Source organism: Strix aluco, chromosome 4 (genome assembly GCF_031877795.1).
Source record: "Strix aluco isolate bStrAlu1 chromosome 4, bStrAlu1.hap1, whole genome shotgun sequence".
In the NCBI taxonomy this organism is placed as follows: Eukaryota; Metazoa; Chordata; class Aves; order Strigiformes; family Strigidae; genus Strix; species Strix aluco.
This window is the reverse complement of record NC_133934.1, coordinates 9485551-9511342: the sequence shown is the minus strand read 5'-3', so window position 1 is coordinate 9511342 and position 25792 is coordinate 9485551. Positions and strand designations below refer to the sequence as shown.

Genomic DNA, 25792 nt, shown 5'->3' with positions numbered 1-25792 from the left:
AACAGTACCACTAGCCTGAGACCAAACAGCCAAATTGCATGATAATGTGTATCCATTTTAGATTTATGTCACATTGCTTCTGTAGATGCATTTCAAAGTTGACATATGCTAATTTTGCTGGTTAGGGTATTTGTGAGTAGGAGGTTTACCAAAATACCTGCTCTTGCTTTCTGGGCGGATTCACTGAAAGCTGAGTAACCCTGGGTGATGTGTCTCCACAGTGTGCGGGTGTGCATGTACTGAAGCACTTAAGCCCCGGACTAGACCTGATGGTAGGAGGAAGGTATGCCATGCACAGGTTCTGTGAATGGCCCATGTCGTATGAAAGTGTGGAATAAACCCTTTTCCTTTTTAATACATTCTTTAGCTGAATTACAGCAACGGTGGCTTCTCTCAATTTTAGAGTGCTGCAGAAGGTGGGTGTTCTTTGATTTGGGTTTGGTGGTTTGGTTGGGTTTTTTGCGTTGTTTTTTGCCTTTTTTTTTTTTTTTAGAAACTGTTTTCATGCTCAGAGATACTGTTTCTATGGCCTAGTTTATCCTGTGATAAACATGAAGGCTGAGTTATATGGCTGTGTGGCTGGCCTCAGTCCAATTTTCTTATGTACAGCCATGTGACATGGCTCTGTTACTTGCCTGTGCTGGTGCAGTGCCAGACATAGTCTGAGGTTTTTCTTTTCTGCTTTGGATCGACCTTATCAAATAGCAGGGAAGGGAATTCAGTTCCAGGTCATCTGCTCTGGTAGAACACTGGGGACAAAGCTTTGAGAACTGGTTGAGATGCACATTTTGTTTGTTATTTCATAGGGCACTTGCTCTGTAAAAGAGGCTTCCTGGTGCCCAAATGAGTGACTCACTGGTACATGTTATGTGCCACTTAGCCTTCTGAGAATGGCCTCTGCAGAATCAGACTCCTATTTTTAGTGATCTCTGTGTCACTAGACATTTCGGACAAGCTTAGCTGGTACAAGCATGTAGGGTTTTTTCATGTTTAGCTTTAGTACTAACTCTTATGACTGATGATTGACCAAACATTGACCTCTCTAAGACCTGGCCAGACTAGTGTAGGATACTGTCCTAAAGCTGTCCTGTATTCCTAATGCCTTTAGACAGAACCTAAAATGTCTCAGACTTCACTCTGCTCCCTGCCCCTGTGCACGCAGGTGTGCACGTACAGGCTCTCCTGAGAGCAGGAAGGGAAAAATAAGGCAAGAAGCAAAAAAGTGGTGTTTTCATCATCAAAACTTTGTTTTCAGAACTTGCTGTGTTTCAGGACACTTGCATGGTACTAGACCTTCTCCTGAGGAACTTGAGGAGATTCCTTCATCTGGCTCTCAGAACATTTGGTGAGTAGCATTTGGTATTAAAATGTACTTACTCCTTCCTGGTAGAAATTTCACAGACAACAAAAACAATCTGTTTCTCTAAGAGTGGTTGATTCAAACCCTCAGTAGCATGTAAGTTTGGTTCTAGTGTCTGATCCATTATTTTGTGTTATTAAAGTCCATAGTCTCTCTCTTTTTTCCTCTTTCAATAAAAATTATTTTCTTCATGCAGGAGAGTTGGAGACGCAAGCTCTCATAACTGATCTTGCTTGTGCTAAAATTCTGTGGTCATTGCATTGATCCAGAGCTGTTGGATGGGACCCAAGCTGTACCTAAATGGAAGATAACCTTGTTTCCTTCTTCCCTCCCCCAAATGCTACAGGCACTGACAGCAGAGGCAACACTACCTGGCACTGGTTATTAAATGTTTTGCCTCTTTTGGGTACAACATAACTCTTGGAAAACATTTCGGTCTCTTCTGCAAAGACCTTGGTGATGTCCGTTAAAAGCTGTCCCACTGAGTTAAACAGATTCTGTTTTCTGTGTCTTCTATGATTCAGTGCCTGTGAAATCCCCCCCTTGATTTACTCTGTCACCAACCACCAGCTGTCCTGTCAGCATTCCTAAAGTTTGAGGCCTGGCGAGCTCACAGTTGGAGCTGTAGACCTGTTAAACGTTAAGAAGCATTACCAGAGCACTTCATGCTGCCCACAGTATGAATGTATTGTTGGGTACTCTTTGATGGCTGAAAGCTGCCCGCAGTATGAATGTGTGTATATGAGCACTGACTTGAAGGAAAAGGCAAGACACTTTATCTTGAGATTCTTTGAGCTATGTATTGACAAATGCATCTCCCTTTCCACAGAGTCTGTTTTCCTGGGTCGTGGTTTGAATCCTGCAGAGCTGGAGCACTGTTGGGAGGCCCCATCCTTTTATATGTGCTGTTTTTTCAGGAAGGAGGTGGGTTGTTGGCCAGCCCTGGGACTGAAAACACAACATCTTTGGTTTGGATGTTCAGGGGTTTAAATCCCCACAGAACAACAAGAATATGGGCAATGTGCTAGAGAGTCTCCAGCTGCTGCTGAGTGGCCTTCCTGACTTGGTAATGCTCTTGGTGTCTCAGCTGTGTCTGATCCTAGAGAGTTGCATTTCAGATAACCACACTTACTCCCTTTTACCTTCATTTCATTAAATCATACTTCTACTCTGTGTATTCAGAGAACTGGGGATGAGTCTCTTCAACCAAGTAACAAGCGACAGGACAAGGGGGAATGGCCTCAAATTGCGCCAGGGAAGGTTTAGACCAGATATTAGGAAGCATTTCTTTACAGAATGGGTTGTTAGGCGTTGGAATGGGCTGCCCAGGGAGGTGGTGGAGTCCCCATCCCTGGAGGTGTTCAAGAGTAGAGTCAACATAGCACTGAGGGGTATGGTGTAGTTGGGAACTGTTAATGTTGGTTGATGGTTGGACTGGATGATCTTCAAGGTCTTTTCCAACCTAGACGATTCTGTGGTTCTGTATTCTGCTCTAAAGGCAGCTGACCAATTTGTATAATTTTTCTGCCTAGAGCACTAGATGTGTTTGACCTGCATCCTTAACACTGACTACACCCAAGACACGCTGGTCCCTTTCGGAATTCTTCACGTGTTAAGGCCTTTTCTTTAACTGATGGGGACTAATTAAGAATTAGATGTTCAGTCCTGCTTGTGAGACAACAAATTTCTGTACTTAGTTTATATATTATCATGGTTGGATAAACCATCAGATCTCTGCTGCAGCACCTTTCCTTTGGCTATCTCTTAATTTTTTTTTTAATTCTGCCTTCTAAATCCAAGCATGGAAGAAACACATTTATAAAAAAAGGTTTGCGTTATTTGTTTCAAAGTGACTATAACTCTTTTTATTACTTAAATTCCCTCAGCTCCCTTTCATGAGTTTTGTTATTCCATCTACACAACACCGATGATGGAGGTTTCTACTGGTGCAGTCTGAGAAGAGCAGCAACTACTTTTTTTTGGTTAAGAGGGTTTTAGTCTTGACTCTGAAGTGTAGTGATTGTCCTCGCTCCCCAAAGCTGTGGTGCCATCATGTGGCCGTTTGGTCAGGTGCAAGTTTTAATGTCTGTTCAGAGCACCACAATGTGTGCGTTTCTTCAGGAGCGCTGATGGATTTGCCTTGCTTTTTTCTTACCTGTGTAGGAGTATCTTGGCCCTCCTCTTGGACGCAAAGCTGGTTTCAGTATCGTTCTGGAGCAGCACAGTATGGCAGAACTTATCTCCTTCCCTGAAATGAAGGAAACTCCCGGTGCCTCCTTCCTGATCATTAAGTTCAAGATCTGCCTAGAACTGTTGAGAAGTCTGGCCATAATTCTGTAGCCGAGGTCCTCCTCCCTGGGAGGTGCACCCACTGCATGTGCTCATCACGCTTTTGCAGGTGAGCTACTGAAGAGCCTTCAGAGGATAAGCTGCACTTACACTGCTGACTTCAGACTGTTGGGTGGCCGTTGGACCTGTGTTCCTGAAGTCTGAGCTCATGTGCTGTTTAATGACTCAATTTACATACCAGGGACTTGGAAGAACCTCGCATCTGAAAGGGGGTTCTGGATTCCCAGTTGCTTCCCAACCCAGCCCATGGAGTAGTGCACCCCATGGCTGTCAGGAACTCTTCTGTGCCTTTTTTTTTTTTTTTTTTTTACACCTGCTGGCTGGTACCTCTTCTATATGCAGCCAGGTTTTGGTATGACTTGCAAGCTGCATTGGTGGAAGAAAAGTTGTTTTCCAAGAAAACTATCTGTCGGAGCCAGCTCAGTTTGTCTGAGTATCTTCCTCTTTCCAGCCTTGCTGCAGCCCAGCCCCCCAGGTACTACCTCAGCAATAGGGTGCAAACACTGCCAAAGGGCCATAGTCTTATCAAATAGCGGGATGCACAGTACACCAAGGACCATCACTTCCCCTGGCATAATGGGAACAAGACAGTTTTGCAGTAGCTTGCTCAGCTTGGTGATGACAGTCACTTGGCACTAGAACAAGTGTCTGTTACACCCAGGACCCTAGCAGTGACAGTGGAGTTGTGGATAATCATGGGAAGAGCATGGGAAGGATACAAGAATGAAGTGATCTTTCTGCTCTCATCTGCTGGCAGTTAATAGGGACTTTCTGACCTTAGAGGCTCACCCTGTGACTGTTACCCTTTTCCAGCTGATGGGTATGTCCATCGACTCTCAGCTCATGCATTCCTTTCCTTTTCACCATCCTCACTGCAGGTGGGACCTCACCTGGCGATTTTCACCCCCACAGCACTTACTGTTGCATCCCAGTTAACAAAAGCTGAGGTGATGGCAGCTCGTACTTGACATTGCAAAGAGGGCTGGTGTTTAAGACTCTTCCTGCTCAGTGTTTCTTATAAAATAAGTAGCTCTCCTTGTAAACAGACAGGTCACTTGAATATCTACCACCCAGGTGACTTGCAGCGAATTGATGCAGGGTCCTGTGGTGGCCCTCAGGTTTGTAATGCCTGGGTAGCTCAGAAATCCAAGTCTGCCCTCAGTAGATGAAACCTCTAATGGGACTTCCTTGCCCAGTTTGTGTGGAGGTGTGGTTCTGGGCAGCCTTGGGCAACAGCTGTCCTCTCCAGGCTAGACAACGCATGAGAGCTCAAACTGCTAGCGTGGTTGAGCAGGATGCCATGTTCTTGGGAAGAACGTCACCACTGCTGCCTCTGCCCTGTAAGGAGCCAGCCACGTTTTGTGGGTGCAGGGCAGTGTCTGGTTTATTTGTGGACACAGGGTTCACCACCTGCGGAAGAGAAACTGAACTGACAAGAAGAGGGCCCTGTGCCAGCCTAGGACATCGTTTTTGATCAGCCATGACACTGGTTTTTATTCTCTGTGAACCAACTAGCAAAAGCATTTAATCTCAACAGAGACAAGCCAGGGCAGGTTAGGAGTTTATAAGTGAACTGATGTGCACTTCTCTGCCCTGAAGTGGCATCAGACTTTTCCTGTCAGAAGAGTATTTCCAACTTGCCCTGTTGCTAAAACAATTGAGAGGAAAGGAGCCCGCCTCAGCTCCCAGCTGTGCTCTGGTAGCTTATCCTAAAAGGGGGCTTCGAGGCATGGGAAGGCAATTAAGATGCAATTTCCCTTTCTCTTCCGTGTGTTAGGCTGAAACTTGCAAGTGAAAGTACTGTCACAGTGGTGAGTGTCAACATCCAGTTCTTAAGTGCTTTTCCAGTTTGTGTATGTATGTGTGTGCTCTAGCTGCTCAGGAAATGTGTGACTTGCTCCTGGGACTTGAGGGGTGTAGGGAAGGCTCTCCACAAACGAGGGTGCAGTTCGTGGTATAGAGTGGACTGATCTGCCATCGGCTCCTCTAACAATAAATCTCACTGGAGAGTTGCTGTCAGTGTTTTATCAGTGCACAGGGCTGCTTCATCCTGCAACAATGCTTATGCAGAAGTTGTCCACCACCACAGATCCTGAGCCCACTAGCTGGGCTGCCGTGTGGAGTGCTGGGCCTGGGCCTGTGTCCTTAAGTCTGATATTTTGCTTCCTAGCAGTAAGCAATTCAGGTTAAGTTTATATTTGACAGTGGAAGCCAGCTGGTCAGTGACTGACCTATACCCACCCAAACTGGTGACACTGGGGTTGAGGCTGCCCTGTCTCCCTGCAGCTACCATGACAGTGTTGCTGCTGGAGACAGGAGGACAAGAGTGTCCCTGACAGAGCTGTGGGTACCGGAGAAGGTCCCTGAGCAGGGCTGGTGGGTGCTTGTATCTCCCATAGCAGGGGCTGTGTCTCTCTGCAGCTCGTGCAGGAAGCGCCGCTGGGCTGCGCAGGCAGGGATTGTGTGAGAAACTTCCCTTGTGCAAGCTCCTGGCCCGTGCAGCAGCTGTGCAATGTAGGGGAGAAACCACAGAAAGTGGGGGAGCAACCACAGGTGCAGCATGATGCTGTCAGGGCATCATGTGTGATGCCAAACTGACCCCACCTGGGCCAGGACGAGGAAAGTCTGCGGGCTTGGGTTGGAGCACACAAACTGTTGACTCACCATGTTGAGCCCTATGGAGGATCTTGGAGCACAAAAGACAGGGGCAGCATGTGACAGTGCCTGATCTGCTCACCAAGCATGTGGCTGTGGGGGGCTCTGCATGCTAAGCATCCTCAGTCCTATGTGAGTAGCCAGGTGTTCCCTGAATTTGGGGGGGGGATGTGATGTGTGTGAGATGGGACATTCAGAATCACAGAATCGTCTAGGTTGGAAAAGACATTGAAGATCATCTAGTCCCACCATTAACCTAACACTGACAGTTCCCAACTACACCATATCCCTCAGTGCTATATCGACCTGACTCTTAAACACCTCCAGGGATGGGGACTCCACCACCTCCCTGGGCAGCCCATTCCAACACCTAACGACCCATTCTGTAAAGAAATGCTTCCTAATATCCAGTCTAAACCTTCCCTGGTGCAATTTGAGGCCATTCCCCCTTGTCCTATCACTTGTTACTTGGTTAAAGAGACTCATCCCCAGCTCTCTGCAACCTCCTTTCAGGTAGCTGTAGAGGGCGATGAGGTCTCCCCTCAGCCTCCTCTTCTCCAGACTAAACAACCCCAGTTCCCTCAGCCGCTCCTCGTACGACATGTGCTCCAGACCCTGCACCAGCTTCGTTGCCCTTCTCTGGACACGCTCGAGTCATTCAATGTCCTTTTTGTAGTGAGGGGCCCAAAACTGAACACAGTAATCGAGGTGCGGCCTCACCAGTGCCGAGTACAGGGGTAAGATCACTTCCCTGTCCCTGCTGGCCACGCTATTCCTGATACAAGCCAGGATACCATTGGCCTTCTTGGCCACCTGGGCACACTGCTGACTCATGTTCAGCCAGCAATTCAGCTGTATGCAGAAGGAAATCCTCTATTGCTGTGGAGGCCCAGCAGTGCTGATTGCTAACAGATGGGGCAACAGGGGATCTTTCAAAGCAGGGCTGTAAGGTGAGGAAACCACGGGGACATTGTCCTTGGGCAGCACAGGCAGGAGGACCCAGCCTCAGGGTGTGAAGAGCAAGCAGGATAGTCACCAGATAACACATGGAAAATGGGATGGGGCATCACTGCACTTAATGCCCTCCCTTCAGAATCATTATCATCAAGGTGGTTGAATTTGAGCCCGACCACAACAACTTGATGCATCAAGTTTGACACCTTGGGGGCAACAAGGGGGGAATTAAACACTGATTGGGAAAGTTCTACACTCACAGAGGGTGAGTTTTGGTTACGGCATGATTGGTCTCAGTTAAAATGGGAGCTGCTTTGAACTATGGACACTTCTGGGGTTATTTTTCTTCTTGTTTTTCTTCTTGCAGGAAATCCTGGGTGTCGAAAAAATGAAATCCTTTCACTTGACAAGGTCACGGGGGGCTGGCCAGCAGCCAGGCACAGGGCTCCTGCATGGCTCTGCCTGTTCCTCTCTACAAGCCCATCACTTCCTCCAGGACGCTTCTCTTGCATGTACTTCTGCACACTGCAAGAAGAGGCTTAGATTTGCTCTTCTGCTCAGTATTTAGTTTGCTCTACGCTTTGAGAGGGCTAGTAATGTCTTAAGACCTGTTGCAGTCTCTGAATATAAAACCCTCTTTGTTGGGGGGAGGTTGACTTGACTGAGCCGCATGATCAGAGTCAGGTGACAATTTTGGGCACAAAACTGGAGAATAAACAGTCGGGTGTAGGAGATTAGCTGCTGATTTGCCTTTTGACAAGCTGTGTTACTCCTCAGGGAAAAATGAGTGCCTGGCCTTCTCCTCTGCTTTGGAGCTTAACCACAGCGTGTTTAACAGGTAAGTCCTCCTGAAGCAGCATTTCTCTTTGCTGGCTGAGTACAAAGGTGGGTAAAGCCATAATGGGCTTTTGAAAGCACTGGGCTTCAGCATCTTGGGGTGCTGCAGAAGGGCAGGGCAAGAGGAGAGGGAAGGCAGGAAAGGAAATGTGTTGAAAGATAGGCAGTGTTGGAAGTGGGCTGAATACGGTAAATATAAAAACTTGCTTTTACATGAAAAAAAAAAAAAAAGAGGAAAAATAGAGCCCTATTACTTTGCATATTGAGGATTTGCAGTGGCCTCTTCATGGCTTTATCTTAAACCCCAAGGAACAGGATGCCCCAGTATGTGCACTTCCTTGGGGTGTTTTGGTAAGTGGGTCTTTATAAGAGAAAGAGCACATATAAAAATGCCTGAATATTTTTGTAATCATGACTCCTCTCCTTGTTCTTCTCTGCCCTTTGTACTGTTTACCTATCAAAAAAAAAAAATCTATGTTCTTATAGCTAATATTTTTGCTATGTGGGATCTGCAAAACTTGTTGCACTTCAGATTATGGACCTTCTAGGGCAAGGCTGGCCCCATGCAACTGAAGCTCCTCAAGGTGAGGTGCTATCCTGCTCCCTTCTCACTGCAGACCACCTGCATTCAGGGGGTCAGAGGCTGCTGGGGGCCCTGCAGTCATCTCCCTTTTTGGAGTATGAACCCATCAGCTCTGCTAGAACAATTTGCATTTTACAGAGTTCCTAGGCAAGGAGCAAAACTGCTCAGAGCAATTACCTGCTGAGCCTAATCTTAACTGCGTGCATCCAGGGCAGCCTGGGCACCCAACAGGGTACTAGCTGTAGTCTGCCACTCTCATGAAATTAAACACTTTGGGGAAACTCTCCATTTCAGGAGCCAGTTATTCACCTGTTAAATTCACCGAAGATGATGATTATCTTCACGTAGATCTGTAACTGTTGACTTTGTTGTATTTTATTTGGCTTGAGTGATTAATTTTTCAGAATGGCAGGCTGTGCAGTTGTGCAAGACAGAAGAAAAAAAATAAAGGAGCGTCCCACCCTATTTCTGCATTTTGTGAGTTCTCGGCTGGTGTCCGTGTGCCTCGCAAGTCTGCAGGGCTGCCTGCCTTCTAAGTCAGGAAGGGTTAGCTTTGTAGTTAAGAGTTCAGAAACCTTTCCTGACATCCTCAAGGCTATTGGAGTGAAACATTGTGCCAAGGTGTCACGCAAAATGACCCCTCCTTGAAGTGTCCCTGGAGATACTTTTATTGACTCATAGTGCCCCTAAAAGAAAAAAAGTCTCCAGAAAGCAAAGTCACTGCTTCCTGGTGTAGGTTGTGTAAGTGCAGGAGAGAAAATGGTCTGATGCAACTAAGGTTGTTTGAATATTGTTTTTTCACACCTGTGATACTATAACTGGTAAAGAAAACATCACCCATTTTTACTAGTTGCTCAAAACTGTTTTTTCCAACTTCGCTTTTTTCTCTAGAAGTTGTTTAAATCAATTTATAAAATACTGGCAGCTGAAAGCTACTGATGGCTACTGAAGTTTTGCAAGCAACTCTTTAATGGCTATTTTAATAAAATGTTATGAAAAGGTATTTTCAATTTTTTTTAAAAAAATCCATCTTAACAGTACCACCACTTAACACCAGAACCAGCCAACCAAGGAAAGCTTATGAAAAGGCAATATTCCACTAAAAAGCCAGCAAAACAACAAAATTAGTCCAAGGTGACTAAATCCACTGTGGTGTCTCTGGCTGGCAGAGCTGAGCAAACATGGGGGTGAGGCTGCTGTGTGGGAGATCAGACTTTGATCCCAGTGGTCCTTCTGAGAGCTTTTCCCAGGAGAACTTGAAGGTGCTCTTGACTTACTGCTAGTGTTTACTTTGAGATTAGTTTAATAAAAACCGGGACTGACTTGGCTCATTGCCAGACACAAGGAAAGAGCAGACTGACTTCAGCCCTTCAGGCAAGTGAGGCAGATGAGGGAAATTGGGCATCTCCGTGCTGGGTCGAGGCACAGCTGAGGCACTGGTGTCCTCTGTGGGTGCTGCAGAGCTGCTCTTCCTGCTTAGGACCGGTGCTGGCGTCTCTAGGTCACTTGGATTTGGGCTTGGGAAAAACAAGCAAGCCACAAAATGATCACTGTTAAATTCAGCGTCTCTGTTTTGGGGGCCACAGCAAGAAAACGTGGGCAGTGGCCCAGACAGCTGGGTGCTCATCTGCTGCTTTACTCAATAGTTACAGAAAGATGTGTTTTTCACTCCCAGCAGAGTACAAAGCAGGCAGTATGCAACAGGAGGGAGCACTCCCACCCAGCTCTCTCCATGTGATCGCAACTTTGTAAGGACTCTTTTATTCAGTGTCCTGATCTTGTTGTAGAAATTTAACTAGAGTTACTAGTCAGCTTGGTCTGCACGCTGTTGTTGTTCATACCATGGTGGTGCTAAGCACTGGTACCTGTGGTGCCCAGCTTCTCATGGTGTAGCCAAAACTGGGAGAGGAGTCAAAGGGGGAGAAGTGGGCTTGGGAAGAAGCCTGCAGAGATCAGTGGCTCTGCAACCACTTGATGGTGCTGCCCCTCTGTGTCCCCAGCTTTTCATCCTGCTCGTGTCCTTCCTCATCCGCATCCCACTCTCGGGTGTCAGCTGTGCTCTTTGGGCTCCTTAAAACCCATAAAGCAATTTCTTAAAATAGTCCTTTTACTTTCCATGCCAATGGCCACTTTATTTCAGCAGGCTCTCTTGCTATGGTGGCTTAGCAGATGTGTGCTGGTTGGAAGAGCATGTAAATGCCATGTTATCAGCCACAGTTGTATACTGATGCTGTATGAAGTTGGATGTTTTCAGAAGCTGCAGTTATTTTAGAGTAAATCCCTTCCCTGCATTTCTCACCCAAGCTGCTGTGGCAGGAGCTGGCTACTTTGGTTTTGCTTTGCTTCTTTTGCTTAGTACCACACTGCTAAATTAAAACCAACTTGCTACTTTCCATGTTTAGTTTTACAGGTCTCTCCTGTGTTCAGAGAGTGGGAGAACTCTCCCCTGCTTGTGTGCTGAGAGATGGCTTTCATCAGCAGACACTGTTTCAGACCACTATGTATTATGGCAAAACAACCTGAACTGCAGTAATACCCTTTTTCTCTGAAGATTACAGCTGTCCCTGCTCCGATGGGGGATTTCAGAATCCAAGCAAGTCTTGGCCTGCAGGTTCCCTTCTGCTTATTGGATGTATCTCCAGAATGGCTTAAAACAAAATCCTAAACCCATGACTTTTCTTTGCTGATTCCTTTAACGGAGATGGGATAAAACAGCCAGCTACTTGACAAGCATCTTAAATTATATTGTCATGGGATCTTGGGGTAAACTGTCTTCAGGAGCTGTCACTGACAATTCTCACACCCTTTTATCTAGGAGAGTCAGACCTCTTGGACATTGGCATCTACTGAGTTGTGGCCTCATGGACCCGCTAATTTATTTGCTTGACAAGTCTGCCATGTGCCAGGGATGCTCAGATGCTGCCAATGTTTGCCTCCTTGCTTCTGTATTTTTTTGTAATGGAACATAGCAGAAGGGAGTTTCTGGACATCAAACAAGGACACAGGGGTTAAGCAGTTGATAAAGATCTAATGGGAAACCTCCATTGAAGAGAGAACAATAATTTGGCCACTAATGATGTTTTTCCCTCTCTTAGGTATTGCTTTAGGCCAGACAACCACCACCCAGGTCCCTACTGCATCAACCCCAGCACCTGCCAGTGAAACCACCACCCAGGTCCCCATTGCATCAAGCCTGGTACCTTCCAGTGCAACCACCACCACGGCCTCTGCTCCCCTAACTGCCACTGCAGCATTGTCGGCTGGCGTGGCGTCAACCCCTGCAAACCTTGTTGTGTCCCCAGCAGTGCCGTCTGCTGATCCAAGCACAAAAAAGCCTGCTCAGACTCTGCCCGCCACCACGGGTGTGACCATCCTCACCTCTGGCAGCACGGCCACCTCTCAAGCATCTGCAGGACCAATGGCTGCATCCACCAGCACCCCAGTGTCCCCTCCAGGTGTGACAACATCTCCTGGGGTCCCGTCAGCAGCTCCGTTCCTCACCACTGCCAAGCCCTCAAACTGCAGCGGTGTGAATGTGACAGCCTGTGCCCGCTGCTCCCCAGGGACGTTTCACAACGAAGGTAAGAGTCCCTGCTCACCCTGGCGCTCTCGTTAAGTGGCAAAGTGACTGGCCAAGGGAGGTGAAACCAGCACATGTTCTTGCGTTGGAGGCTTGGACAGGCAGCAGGAGTGGGAGTTAATTCATTGCACCTTTCTGAAGTTGAAGACTTGGCCTTTGCTGGCCTTGTGCTCTGTATTGGTCTCCCGGTAAGATGAAGAAGCAGTTGGGTTGTGGCACAAAGTGTAACACAAGCGCAGCCTGGTTTATTGGCTAGAGGGCATCATTTTAAGGTACAGTGCCAAATATAAGGATAACCTCTAACTGTCTGTCTCGAATCTTTGAAAGAGGATCTCTGCTATAGAAATAACCTTTTTACTTTGGCTCGAGAAACTACCCCATCAAACTCTGTTGTGCTCAGGAGTGCATAATATTGCTTTTTTCCAGAAGTTATTTATGTTGTAATATGGTTGGTTTTTTGTGTTGTCTTTTTTTTTTTTTAAACACCCCCACCCCCCAAAAAAATCCCAAATAGAAAAAAATCCCTAAAATATGAGCCATATACTTTTTGCTTACTTCCCCCACTGCAGGGCACTTAGAGGAATAAGCAGCTCTGATCTTTAGGGTAGATCTTCAGAGGACAGGAGGTAATTCCCACCTCCCTCATGTGCAGGATGTTCATCCACAGGGTCTTTTCCTCCTACCCATCCTTGGTCGCTGCAGCACCAAGGACTGGATCCTGCAAGAGTGGGATGGCAGGTCTGTTGTGTGCAGCTACAGCAAATCCCACATGATCACTCTGTGTAGCTCGGATTTGTTTTGTGGAGCAGAGCGGGCTAAAAGCTTGTGGCTGGTGGGAATGCTATGGTACCTGTGCTCAAAGAAAAGCTGTTCCTGCTTAAGGCAGATCCTCTGCTCTTCAGTCCTGCTTCCTGCAAGCCTAAAATATCAGTAATCCAAAGGAGTATGTTGGGGTTTTTTTCTCCTTTGTTTGTATGTTGGAGAGGAAACAAGGAAAACCCTCCTGGCCCCTCAAAAGAGAATAAAGTAGTCATCTTAATTACCAGAAATCCACATTGACAGACTTGAGACCTTAGATCATTTTATGGCTGTTCTTCAGCTTGCTAACAATGCACAGCAGCATAATTAGCATTAATATTACACTTTCTACCCTGTAGGACTGTCTTGCTGAAGGGGTTGCAGCCCAGCACGTCGGCATTCCTGGCAGTGACCTGTCCTGACGAGCACAGGGATTTAAGTCAAGTCTCGCAATCCTGATCCTGACTTTTTTGTTCCAATTTAGGCACCTTGAGCTGCTCGTGCTGCGCAGGGGGCTCATGCATAGACCCCAGTGCCTGCACCTCCTGCCCGCTGGGCCACTACCAGCCTGAAAGTGGGCAACTGTCGTGCCTGCCTTGTCCGCAGGGCCATTACACCAAGTAAGTGACTGAGCTCCTGGACATGGAGTGGTGGATGCTCTTTCTCAAAACACTTCACGCCTGGCAAAATCTCCTCTTTTGGTCTATAAGAAAAGTGCTGCCAGGGTTGTTTCTCAGGGGGAAGCACAGGGTTTTGCACCCCTGAGAGAAAGATCAGCTCAGGGCTTACTGCCCCAGCACCCGCCCATGGTGCAAAGCACTTGGTGGCAGCAGTGAGAGGCTGTGTGCTCCTTAGCTGCTTGCAGGGCTTTGTGGCAAACTGGGTCAGGGAGCTAATTCACTGCAAAGTTGAAATAGTTACGTGCCTGTTAAACTAACCTACAGACTGTCCAGCCTCTGGAGAAAGGCCCAGTCTGCTTTTGGTCTGTGCTTCAAATATGCTCCCCGTGGGGCAGGTGGAGGTGGGAAGGTTTGTGTCTCTTCAGCACTGCTGAATTCTCCTCACCAGGAAACCCTGGTGTGGATATCCTTGTGCCGAGGGCTTCACAGTGGCAGCTCCAGCTCTCTACATGTTGCCCTTTTTTTTTTTTTTTTCCCCTATAGCATTTTGAATGTATTAGGAGGGAATGTGTTTGGGGTTTTTTTTTTATGATGGGGAGACACTTGGGAGTGATGTGTGGGTTCATCTCCTCAGCTTTTCTCTAGGATACCTCTGGCCAACTGGCTTCATCTCTGTGCTTTGCTCAATTACTTTCCCAATCCTTATTTTGTTGCTCCAAGGGATCTCGTTACATTTAAGTCACTGGCATCTAAAGCAATGTGTTTAGCTGATACAGTGTGGAAGAGCTAAGAAGACATCCCAGCCAGAGCCCAGCCTTGCAATTTCAGCAGGCTGCCTTGTCCCGGGGCCGCTGTACAAGTGTCCTCCGGCTGCGGGAGCACACGCTTTGCTGCTCTCACCACTTCCTATCGGGTTTTCCCTTGCTGTATCCGATGTCCATTTCAAGAAAATGGTGGACTTTGTCCCTTGGGTGGCTGCAAGGACAGGAGGGGTGGTGAGCACTTCCCAGGACTGTGTCCCTCGTGGAATGGCCATTCAGATCAGCCCTGGGGAGAGGGAACAAAACCTGGCCGCGGAAAAGGGTGACCTGACCATGCGGTGTGTTTGCAGCACCCCCTGGGTTTGAGGGGCTGCCAGCTTCCTCCTTCATCCTCCCCTCCATGCTCCCCCCTTGCTCTTTGTGCTGTGAGGTCCTGCCTTAATTTATTTACCCCCCAAGTGCTTTAAAAAAAAAAATCGGGAGCAGTCCCCAGGCCACCACATAAATGCTGCTGTTGGGATGTTGGAGAGGGCAACGCTGAGCCGGGAACCAGAAAGGGTCAGCAAACAGCTTACGCCCACTGGAGGGGGGACCAGCAGAAGGAGGGATGAGAGGACGTGGAGGGGAGGGTGCCCGACGGGCCCATGGCCATTTCCATGGCAGCTGCCCGGGCCTCAGGGCTCTGATGGGATCGTTTAACATTTTTGTGGTATTTGGAGAATCCAGCATCCCCTGAGCTTTGAGCGGCTCTGGCTGGCACAGGCCCTGTATTGCTTTGTTTTAAGCAAAGCATTTGCTACTTTTCCAATTGATTTTTATTTTTTTCCACAAATCTCGCTCAGCCCTGGGGTTTCTGAAGGAATTAGAGAGTGTCCTTGTTTTCCTCCAAAGCATCCCTGAGTGTGTTAACAAATTCTTATACCCACATGCTTGTTGTTGGGGATTTGGCTCTGTTGGCGATGAATGCAATAGCTTTTCTTTCTCTGCCTTTCCCTCTTTTCCTCCCCCTCTCCCAGAGGTCTAACATATTACATCCCCTTTCCCACAGTCCCTGTTATTTAAGGTCAGGACTCTCACACATCACTGCCTATGGTTTAGCTCTTTTTTTCGACTCCTAAGTGACCTGACTTTCAACAATGGAGCAGCTTCTTTGAAAATCGCTGATGGATGCTGAACATCAAGCACCTTTCCAATTCAATTGCCAAGTGTGGATTTAAGAGCCTGACTTTAAACCAAGGTTTTTAAGCCTGGCTACAACACATTTTTCAAGACCCAGATTTCAGACTCTGTCCCTTTCCATATAGCCTGCAGGGAGAGGATCTCTTTAGTGTTAATCACAGAATCATTTAGGTTGGAAAAGACCTTTAAGATCATGGAGTCCAACCATAAACCTAACACTGCCAAGCCCACCAGACTTCTCTAATAATACAGAAATTCTGTAATAATACAGAAAACTTTGTTTTCACCAAACCTTTAACATTCAGGCGAGTTCAAGTTGTTGTTTTTCTGCCTGAACTCCTTCATTATAATTACCCTATTTCTAGACTTGTTAGTGAAACAAAGAGCTGTGCTCTGCTCTCTCCTCTTAAAGTGGGTAGAGGCTCGGGTGAGCTAAAATAGCACTCACCTCTGCTCCCTTCTCTCCTAGCTTCACAAGGAGCACCGCATGCCTTCCCTGCCCGCTTGGCCATTACGCTAATGAGTCTGGGGCTGCAGCCTGCAGAGCATGTGAGAAAGGTACGCTTTGATTTGTATTCAACCCAAATGCATTTTCATCAGGCTATGCAATGCTTTTTCCCGTGGCCAGATGCAATTACCAGGTAACTTAAAAGCACTGAAGAGTAAATAGGTTATTTTGTTCAGGCTAAAAATAGAATAGCAGTTCTCTTCCCATTCTGTTATTGACATTTTTATTAAAATGAAAAGAACAGATCTCAAGAGTCAGGCTTTTGTTTGCAACAAGCTAATACTAACACTGCAATGAAAGCCTTTTCCAGCAAGTCAGGAAAGAAGATTATGAAATTCGGTTATAGCACAAGGGGGAGGAGGGTGACAGGAAAACAAAGTATTCCCCTAGTTTTAATGGCAAAACTTAGTCTAAACTAGCTTTGTTTTCAGTTAGGCAATCTTCTGCAGTCTGAATATTAAGTGTAATACTCTCCTCGTTCCCCAGACATTAAAAACAGGGTTTTCAGCGACCTACTTTGTACCTGCAATCTGAGCCTGGTACAATGTGTTCACAGACAGTGTAACAACATGTTCAAAACAGACTAGCATTTACTTATGTAAAAGCCTAATTAACGCGTGCAATGCAGCAGCTATTCTGTACACAAATTAAGTGCTCCTCATACATGCACAACTGTTCTTTTGAAAATCTGCCCATCAAACTGTTTAGCTGGTACCTAAACCTTGGCTATCATTTGCTAAGTTTGAGAGGAAAAAAGTCTAACTGGTGACAGTGCTGCAGTATGTCACTCCCTTTACGCAGCAAATTTGAACGCTGTGTTAGACCACAGAGGAGTTCGTGGGGGTGGCCCATAAATCATGCAATTATAAATTTAAAAAGTTCCTTTTTTCTTGCAGGGAGAGGGAGGTTGTTTTGTTTTCATCGTGCTCTGCCGCAGCCTCTGCTGCTTGTTGCAAATCTGGGCGGGTTTGAAGGGTGTAAGGCAGATCTGTGTTCCTCTCTGAACACAGGCACCTTAATTCTGTCCCCACGGCAGTGACCAGTGTTGTGCATCATCAGGCACCTTCCCAAAACCATCTGAACTCCCAAGTGTTGTTCTCCTGCTGTTCTCCTGCCTTTAGAGGTTCCTGTCGGTGTGGCAGGGACTCACAGATGTGCCCAGGCCATGGGCATTTCAGGGCATTTCACTCCTTCTTGTGCTCTGGGGAAGGGTCTGCACAGAATCAGAATCACAGAATCATTCAGGCTGGAAAAGACCCTTGGGATCATCGAGTCCAACCATCAGCCCTACTCTACAAAGTTCTCCCCTACACCATATCCCCCAGCATCTCATCTAAACGACCCTTAAACACATCCAGGGATGGTGACTCCACCCCCTCCCTGGGCAGCCTATTCCACTGTCTGACCACTCTTTCTGTGAAAATTTTTTTCCTATGTTCAGTCTAAACCTCCCCTGTTGCAGTTTAAAGCCGTTCCCTCTTGTTCTGTCACTAATTACCTGTGAGAAGAGACCAGCACCAACCTCTCTACAATGTCCTTTCAGGTAGTTGTAGAGAGTGATGAGGTCTCCCCTCAGCCTTCTCTTCCTCGCACTAAACAGTCCCAGCTCCTTCAATCGCTCCTCACAGGATTTGTTCTCCAGGCCCTTCCCCAGCTTTGTTGCCCTCCTCTGCACTTGCTCCAGCACCTCGATATCTCTCTCGTATTGAGGTGCCCAAAACTGGACACAATACTCCAGGTGTGGCCTCACCAGTGCAGAGTACAGGGGGACTATCACCTCCCTACTTCTGCTGGTCACACTATTTCTAATACAAGCCAGGATGCCGTTGGCTTTCTTGGCCCACCTGGGCACACTGCTGGCTCATGTTCAGCTGCTTGTCAAATAGAACCCCTAGATCGTTTTCCACAGAGCTCTCCAGCCACACCTCTCCAAGCCTGTAGCACTGCATGGGGTTGTTGTGGCCCAAGTGCAGGATGTGTCCTCCTGCCCTTGGTGGTCCTGGTGGTGCAGGGAAGGAGAGCAAACAGCAGATTGCTGTGCTGAGCAGAGCCATCCTGGTCGGTGGGTCTTGTGTCCTTCCCTTCGGGGGGAAGGAGATGCACACCCAGCCTTCCCAGGGTGGGAGAACCCCTGGAGGGGCTGGGGTGACCAGAGGGGTTTCCCATGGCCAAAGACCTGCTCCAGCTGAATAACCCAGGAGTCAGGACTGGGATCACCTATTTCAGCTTCATTCCAGTTCAACCTGTTGTGCTGGGAAGGTTGACGGGTGTCTCTGACAGGGTTTTGGATGCAAGAGTAACACCATGGAAATCTGCCTGAACCCCCCCACGCTTCCTTCAGCATGGCAGAGGTCATTAGGAAACTTTTATCACTCTTTCAGGGCTTTTGACAAATAGAACACCAAACATCCTGAATTAGCCCATGAAATGCCACCTGAAGTGTGTTGTGGGGAGTTGATTTGGTTGCTTGTAAAATGGAGATGAGCAAAGGTACAACACTGTTGGGGCAGTGATGGGGGAGGGAAGATCCTAAAGCCTTACTCTTCTCTCTTTCAGGCTATTTTAGCTCCAAGGAAAATGCAGCTTTTTGTCTGCCTTGTCTCCCTGGATCATTCTGCAAGTAAGAAGTCTGCTTGTGATGCTGGCTGTTGGGTGGACAGGGAGGGGTGGTTTTCTTTTAGCTACTGGGCTAGAAGACCCAATGTAGTGACTGAAGACAAGTCACCTGCCACTTCAGCTGTAGGGACATTGGTGCTGAGCCCTGGTGAGAGAGGGATGGTACAGTGGAGGTGAGGATCCCAGCTGGGTGTGGAGGTACCCTGGGATGAGGTGGTAGAGCATCAGCTTGCAGCCCACCTCTGCCATCCCCTTTTCCCAACGCCACTGCATTGCATGGGCACTGCACACCACTGATAAACAAACACATGCTGGCACAGGGATCGAGCTGAACATCGCTCTGAATTTTGCAGATTTAAGCTGATCTGATGGTTTGTTTATCCTGAGTTGAGATGTGCAGAAGGCAGTAACTGAACTACCCTGGCTGAGCTGTTACCTCCAGGGTGGGAGAGAGGGCTGGGGAGAGGTGCTGGTGGGGTACCTTGTGATGTGCTCTGCACCCTGCCGTGTAGGGATGCCTGCATGGAGGTTGGGGGGTTTATATCCAAAGTGGGTGAATTGGCACATGAATACTTCCCTTCCTTCTGACCTCACCTTGAACTCGCTTGTCCCGTGTTATGCAGCAGATCTCTGCTGAACCTTTGATTAAACTGCCACAAGACTGGACCCAGGGCTTACCTGGCTGTATCTCAGGTCCGTCTCCCAATGCCCTTTGGTACCCATTGACCAGTTCTAGACAAGTTTGCTAAGGAATAGCAACCTTCTGGGATAGCAACTTCCTGCAAATTTCATGTAAATAAGCAATGAAAGAGAGGACAGAAGTGCCATCATGTGCACAGCCGTAATTAAGACATGTGAGAAACCACACTGGAGAGAGACACCACGAGTACTCACAGAATGACAAAAGCTTAGTTCCTGGTAGACCTCGGAGACTTGAGTCTGGGCATAAGTAAGAGAGCTGGCTTTGGTGGTGTGGTCTTGGAAGTGCTTGTCCTACAGCAGTGTCTGCCTCCTCTCCCCTTCCCAGCACCACCAGCTGCACGGTGTGTCCGCCTTGTCCTGGTGGGCAAGAGGCTCTTCAGGCTGCGGCAGGGGACTGCAAGCCTTGCTCGCCAGGTAACTTCTGCAGCGGAGGGTGGGGGGCTGCGCTAGCCCAGCTGGGAACACACGGTGTCAGCATCAGGAGCGATTCATTCCTGAGACTCATCTCATCTGACCCGGAGGGCACGGCCCCTGCCATCACGACCGCCCCAGCTGACCAAACCGTTGCCCTCACAGGGAGGGGAAGGTGCTGGGGGTTTTTGGCCCTTCCTAGTTTGCCTAGAACCTGCTGTTGGAGGCTGTGCCTATGCCACACCTCCCCACCAGCATGGCTAATGGCTCAGAGGAAGGCTGGTCACCTGCGTGCCAGGGCTGCCGAAAGCAGCAGCTAGATACAGTTCTAGCAAAGAAGTGTCTTCATCAGTGGTGGTTGCTTTGCTGAGGAAACCACAGACTTGCTAGCAGCGGGGAGGGGGTGGGGGGGTGATGCTCTGCACCCAGCAAGAATTAGCCCGAGGCAAAGGGGAGAGTCGATGAGGGGAAGTGAGGCGATGACTCTGCTCCTTGTATCACCGTCTTAACATCAAACCGCAGCGGGTGAGTCGGGTGAGCGGGCGGGAGGGCTGAGCGGTCCAGCTGCCTCTGCAACCACCGACGGGCGAGCCTCTGCTCTGGAGACAGCACCAGGGATTTCTCGTAGTGAAGTTGCATTTTAAACACACAGAAGAGCATTTAGCACTTTGAGATCCAGGACTTCTGTGACCCATCATTCCTACAAAGCCTAAGAAACTGAGCCATGCTTTAAACTTTGCTCAGCAAGTTTCAAACAGCTGGAAAGGGTGTTTGAATTCAGAATTAGAGAGGATGAAACACTGCTGACCTCCAGTTTCAACCTTCCTTTGCTTTAAAGCCAGAGCTCACTACTAAACCCATCTCCCTCCGTACTCTGACTCACACTTACTCTTTGCCAAGATCTGACCCTAGATATCCTTTAGTTCCTCTGTCCCAGTGTTTTTTCTCTGTCCTGGCCCTTTGCCACCGAGCAAGTACCAAAGTCCAGGCTCAGCTTTTGTTATGCACATGAAGTATTTAATGGTCTTTCTCCTTATGGCTGTGAAAGCTGAATCATCCATATGTAATTGCAAAGGCCCCGGGGTCTAGTCTCAGATCTTAATTTTGTGCTTATTTGCTATTTTAGGTACGTTCAAAGGTCCCAGCGACAACAAATGCAAGCTCTGCAGGACAGGAGAATACCAGTTACAGTGGGGCAAGGAGAGCTGTGACCTGTGCCCAGAAAATCACTACTGCCCTGTGAGTCTCCATCAGCTGGTTTTGAGAGCCTGGATTAACAAATACTGTCCTGTGACAAGCTAAATACACTTCAATTAATGCCATTTTTATCTGAGCATCTTTCCTTTTTTTAAACATTGAGCCCTGATGGAGGGAGATGGTTAAAGTTACAACACCAGGAGTCTGGCTTTGTGCCACCTTTGGTGCTGCCCAGTCTCACAGGGGAACCTCAGAGGATAGTGTGTCCATTAACAAGGGGGGTTGACGTATGGACATGCTGTATGATGACACCTTCAGCTCTTTACCCTACTCTGAGTACCACCACAGGGGCATTTAATGATAGCAGGTTCATTTCTTGGTTATTTGTCTTCTGGTTTTTTTCAACGCTTAAGTGTCACCTCCCTTCACATTAGTTACCTTCTGCAGTCTTCCCTTTTTGCTGGTGCTGAGTTACTTTTTCTCTTGGGCAGAGCCCAGATGTGAACCCAGTCAAGTGCCCTCCTGACGCCTTCTGCCCCGCAGGCAGCGCTGAGCCAGCGTACTGCATGGAGCTCTTCCTTTACAAGGCAGGGGATTCCTGCCAGCTGACTCCACTGATGGTCGTTCTCCTGGCCATCTTCTCAGCAGGTAAGCGTTGGTCTTCTCTGTCCTCTGGTAAAACTAGACACTCCACTGCAGCTGGGCGCCTTCATGTTATATCAACAGCGTTCTCTGGATGGTGTATTTTTACATTTCTGGAAACCTGGATTTCTAATAAAGGTCTTTCTGGCTGCTTTCAATGCAAATGATAATCCTTTCCCCATTTGTAAGTAGGGATATTGCTGTTATTTGCTCTGAAGGAAGGCTAGCATAATGCTGTTCGTTGTTTGTCCTTGGGAAGCAGGTGTGTATGGACTCCAAAACAGGAATTTCTCAGGTGCCCCAAAAGTAGGAAAAAGGACAATTTCCTTTTGGTATGAGACTTCAAGTTTCCTACAAGCATTCCCTGCCCCCATAACTCTTGCTGCAGCAGCTAGCAGGACAGGGTTCTGTCACCTGCTGCAGTGGTGGTTGTATCAGTGCTGTTGTGTGCCTTGTAACCAACAGAATGAAAGACAACCAGCACCTACCGAGTATGTGGAGCACCCCTCATGCCACTTGCTGTACTTAGCTCATTAGGGCAAGCCAACAGGTGGATGAGCTTTTTCACCCTGAAGCTACACTATGAATACTCATTCCAAAACAATGAATAGTAGTAGTAGTCGTAGTAGTTGTAGTCTTAGCAAAGGGGAAAAATAAGAGTTCTGTAGTGTTTAATCAAAAGTTTTGGGAGAGGTTTAATCAGATACAACAGTTATGATGCAAATGAGCAACTGTTACTGCTATAGATTGAAAAAAGGGCAGACGAGCAAGCTGGAAAGAGGGACTTGTCTCCTGTGCACAGGTAGATGAACAGAAACCCCACTGTAAGTGCCACTAATGCTACCAGCTCTCTTGACACAAGATTTTCATCTCAGATCATAGAGATGACTAAGCCATCAGTGGATAAAGAATTATAGCCTCATATCCATGGGGTTTTGTGTTTTCAGCACAACAGTTATGTGTCTCCTGAAGACCCATTCTCCACTCCAGCTCACTGTTGCTAAAAGGCGGGGGGGGGAGATAAAATAGAAGTGTTACTACTCACAATGAACAACAGAGAGCAAATCTGTTTCTTCAATGACAAAGCAGTACTAGTTGTTCTCATCAAACTCCTCTCTTGGTACCTGAGGAGAGGACTGCCTGGATGCACAGGAGAAAGGTACAGCAGGGTCTGGAGAAAGCCGTAGCTCTAGCAGCACTGGTTGACTGCTCATCTCCAGAGGGCTGCAGTGTCCTGGTGGGAGCTGACGAGGGTTGTTCTCACAAGCTGTGGCTTGGAACTGCGTGAAAGCTCCTCCACTGGCCCATATCCCCTGGTGCCAGGCTGTAGTCCAAAAATCTGCCAAAACAGATGCCATCTGAAGTATTAATTAGAAAAAGTAGATTAAATTGAAGTTTATGAAAAGCCTGCCCACATAGGGACAACGGCCCATTAACTAGCTTTTCTGATAAACAAGTCTGAGGGTCACTAAACAGCTTTCCTCAGTGAAGTCCTGTCACAGAGCTTGCTATGAAGAGGGATAAAGGAAACAGCCCACACAGGAACCTGCGAGGATTTTACGGCCGGTCTAACAGATCAATTGTTTACCATGAGACTGTCTGCTCACACAACCTAAATTTGGACATATTTGTCTGGCCATATTGCATCACAGCGACAGATTTGTGCTCTTCTGTTAAGATCAATTTTCCTTGATTATGCTTCTGCCAGAAACAAACAAACAGAATGTCACAGTACTTGATATTTGCCAATTATTTCCATGTCTATGCCCAATTGACAAGTAATTTTTCCTGACAGTCCTGATCTCAGTCTAGACTCAAAGTTAACTAGGTCAGTTCCTTCTTGTGCTTTAGTGTAAGCGTTGCACAGAGCAAACTTATTTCTCAACAAGATCCTTTGGTGGGATCAGCAATGGGTAAGATGTCAAGTGGAAAACAATAGAGCCACAGAGCAGAGAGCAAATGGGAGTAGGAAAGAAAGTTACTGAATTATTTCATTAAAACCTGCTGTTATTCTCTGCAGCTTCCAGAGTAAATCTGAAATGCCATGGTTGAGTATTTATTATTACAGCTAGCCAAATCTTTTTTTCGTGCAGAATACGTAGGAGAAAAACCCCCTCAATTTACCAGAAGAGAATACCTGAGAAGCCCTAGAGCAAATGTCACCTGATACTTTCCATCTGAAAATAACTGCCATTCCTTACCTTCCAGGTGGAATCCTTGCTGTCTTTCTAATAATTCTGAGAAGAAGGCAAGAATATAGCAAGAAATCATTAAAGTCTCTATTGCTACCCCAGGGCTCAGGACAACACACAACTTACGGGGGGACTGAGCACACAGAACCAGTCTACGCTGGCTGGTAGCCTAGGACACGCTATCAGCAAGGAACCTCTTTTTTCCATGGGGCAATACATATGGGGAAAATGTTTAACTATGAGCAACCTATTTCTGTAGAGCTAAAATAAGTGCAGAGAAATTAAAACTCAATTTTGGAGTTGTGGCTACTTGTGCTAATCAACCCAGCTGTGCTGCTGAACTGAAATGGATTGAGGGGAAAAGTCTACCCCTGCAATTCCCAGCTTCATTCAGAAGTAAATACTTTTCTGCTTTCCTCAGTGAAAAAAAAACAAAAAACAATTATGTGTGTGTCTCTCCAGCTAGCTGAACAAACTGAGTGGGCATCAACTGCTCCAGTTATTAAGGTTCCTGTGATACAATAATCACTTCCACCTGAGCAGGAACTAACATGAATATGCTTCAAGAATATGCAATTATTTTTTTCATTCTCAAAACTTTACCATTAGTCTGAGCAAGGGCAAGTCAAGGAAAGGGAGCCCAAAGCCTTCCTCTTCCTCTCAGCTGTGGGAAAACAGGTGTAACTAAAATAATGGTTGATTCCTGGACAAGTATGTCCCTTTTGTTTCCTGCTGTAAGATGTCCTTCATACTAGAGCTATAAAAGCAACTCAGAGCTTCCACCACACCTCACAGGAATTGTTTCTTACCAAGCCACACTGGTAAGGCATGAAACTGTGCCAGTGAAACTTTGGAGCCAGACAGAGCAGCATGCTGCAGCCACAGAAGACAGCTTGCACAGTTTTGCACGCCTAGATGTGCCAGTACTAGACCCACTGCTTAAATGCCTGTGCAGAGCTCTTGCCCTGATCCCTGACACTTCATTCGTCCCCCACCCACGAGAGCAGCATGTGTGATTTGTACCTGTTCTCCCTGCACAGAGCTGTGGCATTCCGAGCTTTCTTCTGTGCAGTTGGCCCAGTTCAACAATCTGGTTAAACTGATGCAATTCATGTTTTACAGGGCTGATTTCAAATTGTGTAGGTGTTTGTGTGGCTGGTCAACTCTTTTTAAAATCGTTGTTTGCTACATTTTCCCTATCAGGTTTTTTCTCAGTGATGTTTAGCTTTCTGCACCTGGTCCTCATGGCCATCTGAGGTCTCACCAGCATAGCAGGCACTCAGAAATGCCCATCGACTGTAATGGACCCAGCTTCAACTGCTCCATGAGATCAGTACCTGAGGTCTTTTAACCTTCCCACCTTGTTGTCTCCAGTCTCCTAACAGCAAAATTCATACACGTAGTAGGTGTGCTGCATAACCCCAGACAGATGAGCCAGCCCTCACCCTTTGTCACAGCACTTGTGCTTTACCAGCTCTACAAGCATTAGTAAAACCAGTATCTACTATTAAAAGATCTGTGCTTTTAAATGAATGTGCATTGAGGTGGAAGCAGGTGTTACTTTTCACATTCAGCTCTTCACTGGGCTAGTGCAGCAGCAGACTCAGCTGAAGTAACCCAGCTGGTGGGGGGTTAAGTGGTTACTGCCCTCAGCTGCTCATTCTCTTCTCCCCAGGGGAGGTGTTACTGTTCCTAAAAATTCTCTGATCTCTCTCAACTATCACAGATGAAAAAATGGATGGGAAGAGGTACATCATCCTTCATGGTCAGACAAGTTGCCCAGAGAAGCTGTGGCTGCCCCCTCCCTGGCAGTGTTCAAGGCCAGGTTGGACGGGGGGTTTGAGCAAC

General features: G+C 47.3%; 1 protein-coding gene across 6 annotated transcripts; it reads left to right on the top strand.

Moving 5' to 3' along the window:
* Positions 1-7: 7 nt before the first annotated feature.
* LOC141922572 (uncharacterized) lies at positions 8-25477 on the top strand. Of its 6 annotated transcripts, XM_074821943.1 has the most exons (13): positions 8-283; positions 368-416; positions 1273-1345; positions 2190-2284; positions 8096-8156; positions 11834-12319; positions 13601-13736; positions 16146-16234; positions 18741-18804; positions 19828-19916; positions 21040-21152; positions 21602-21758; positions 23961-25477. In XM_074821943.1, the coding sequence occupies exons 3-13, from the start codon at positions 1282-1284 to the stop codon at positions 24110-24112; spliced, it is 1506 nt and encodes a 501-aa protein (XP_074678044.1). In that variant the 5' UTR covers positions 8-283; positions 368-416; positions 1273-1281; the 3' UTR covers positions 24113-25477. The 6 variants fall into 6 exon arrangements, with proteins under 6 accessions (XP_074678044.1, XP_074678043.1, XP_074678045.1 ...); XM_074821942.1 differs by having other exon boundaries at positions 8-416; positions 1256-1345; XM_074821946.1 differs by lacking the exons at positions 8-283; positions 368-416; positions 1273-1345 and adding an exon at positions 3524-3758 and having other exon boundaries at positions 2199-2426.
* Positions 25478-25792: the final 315 nt, after the last annotated feature.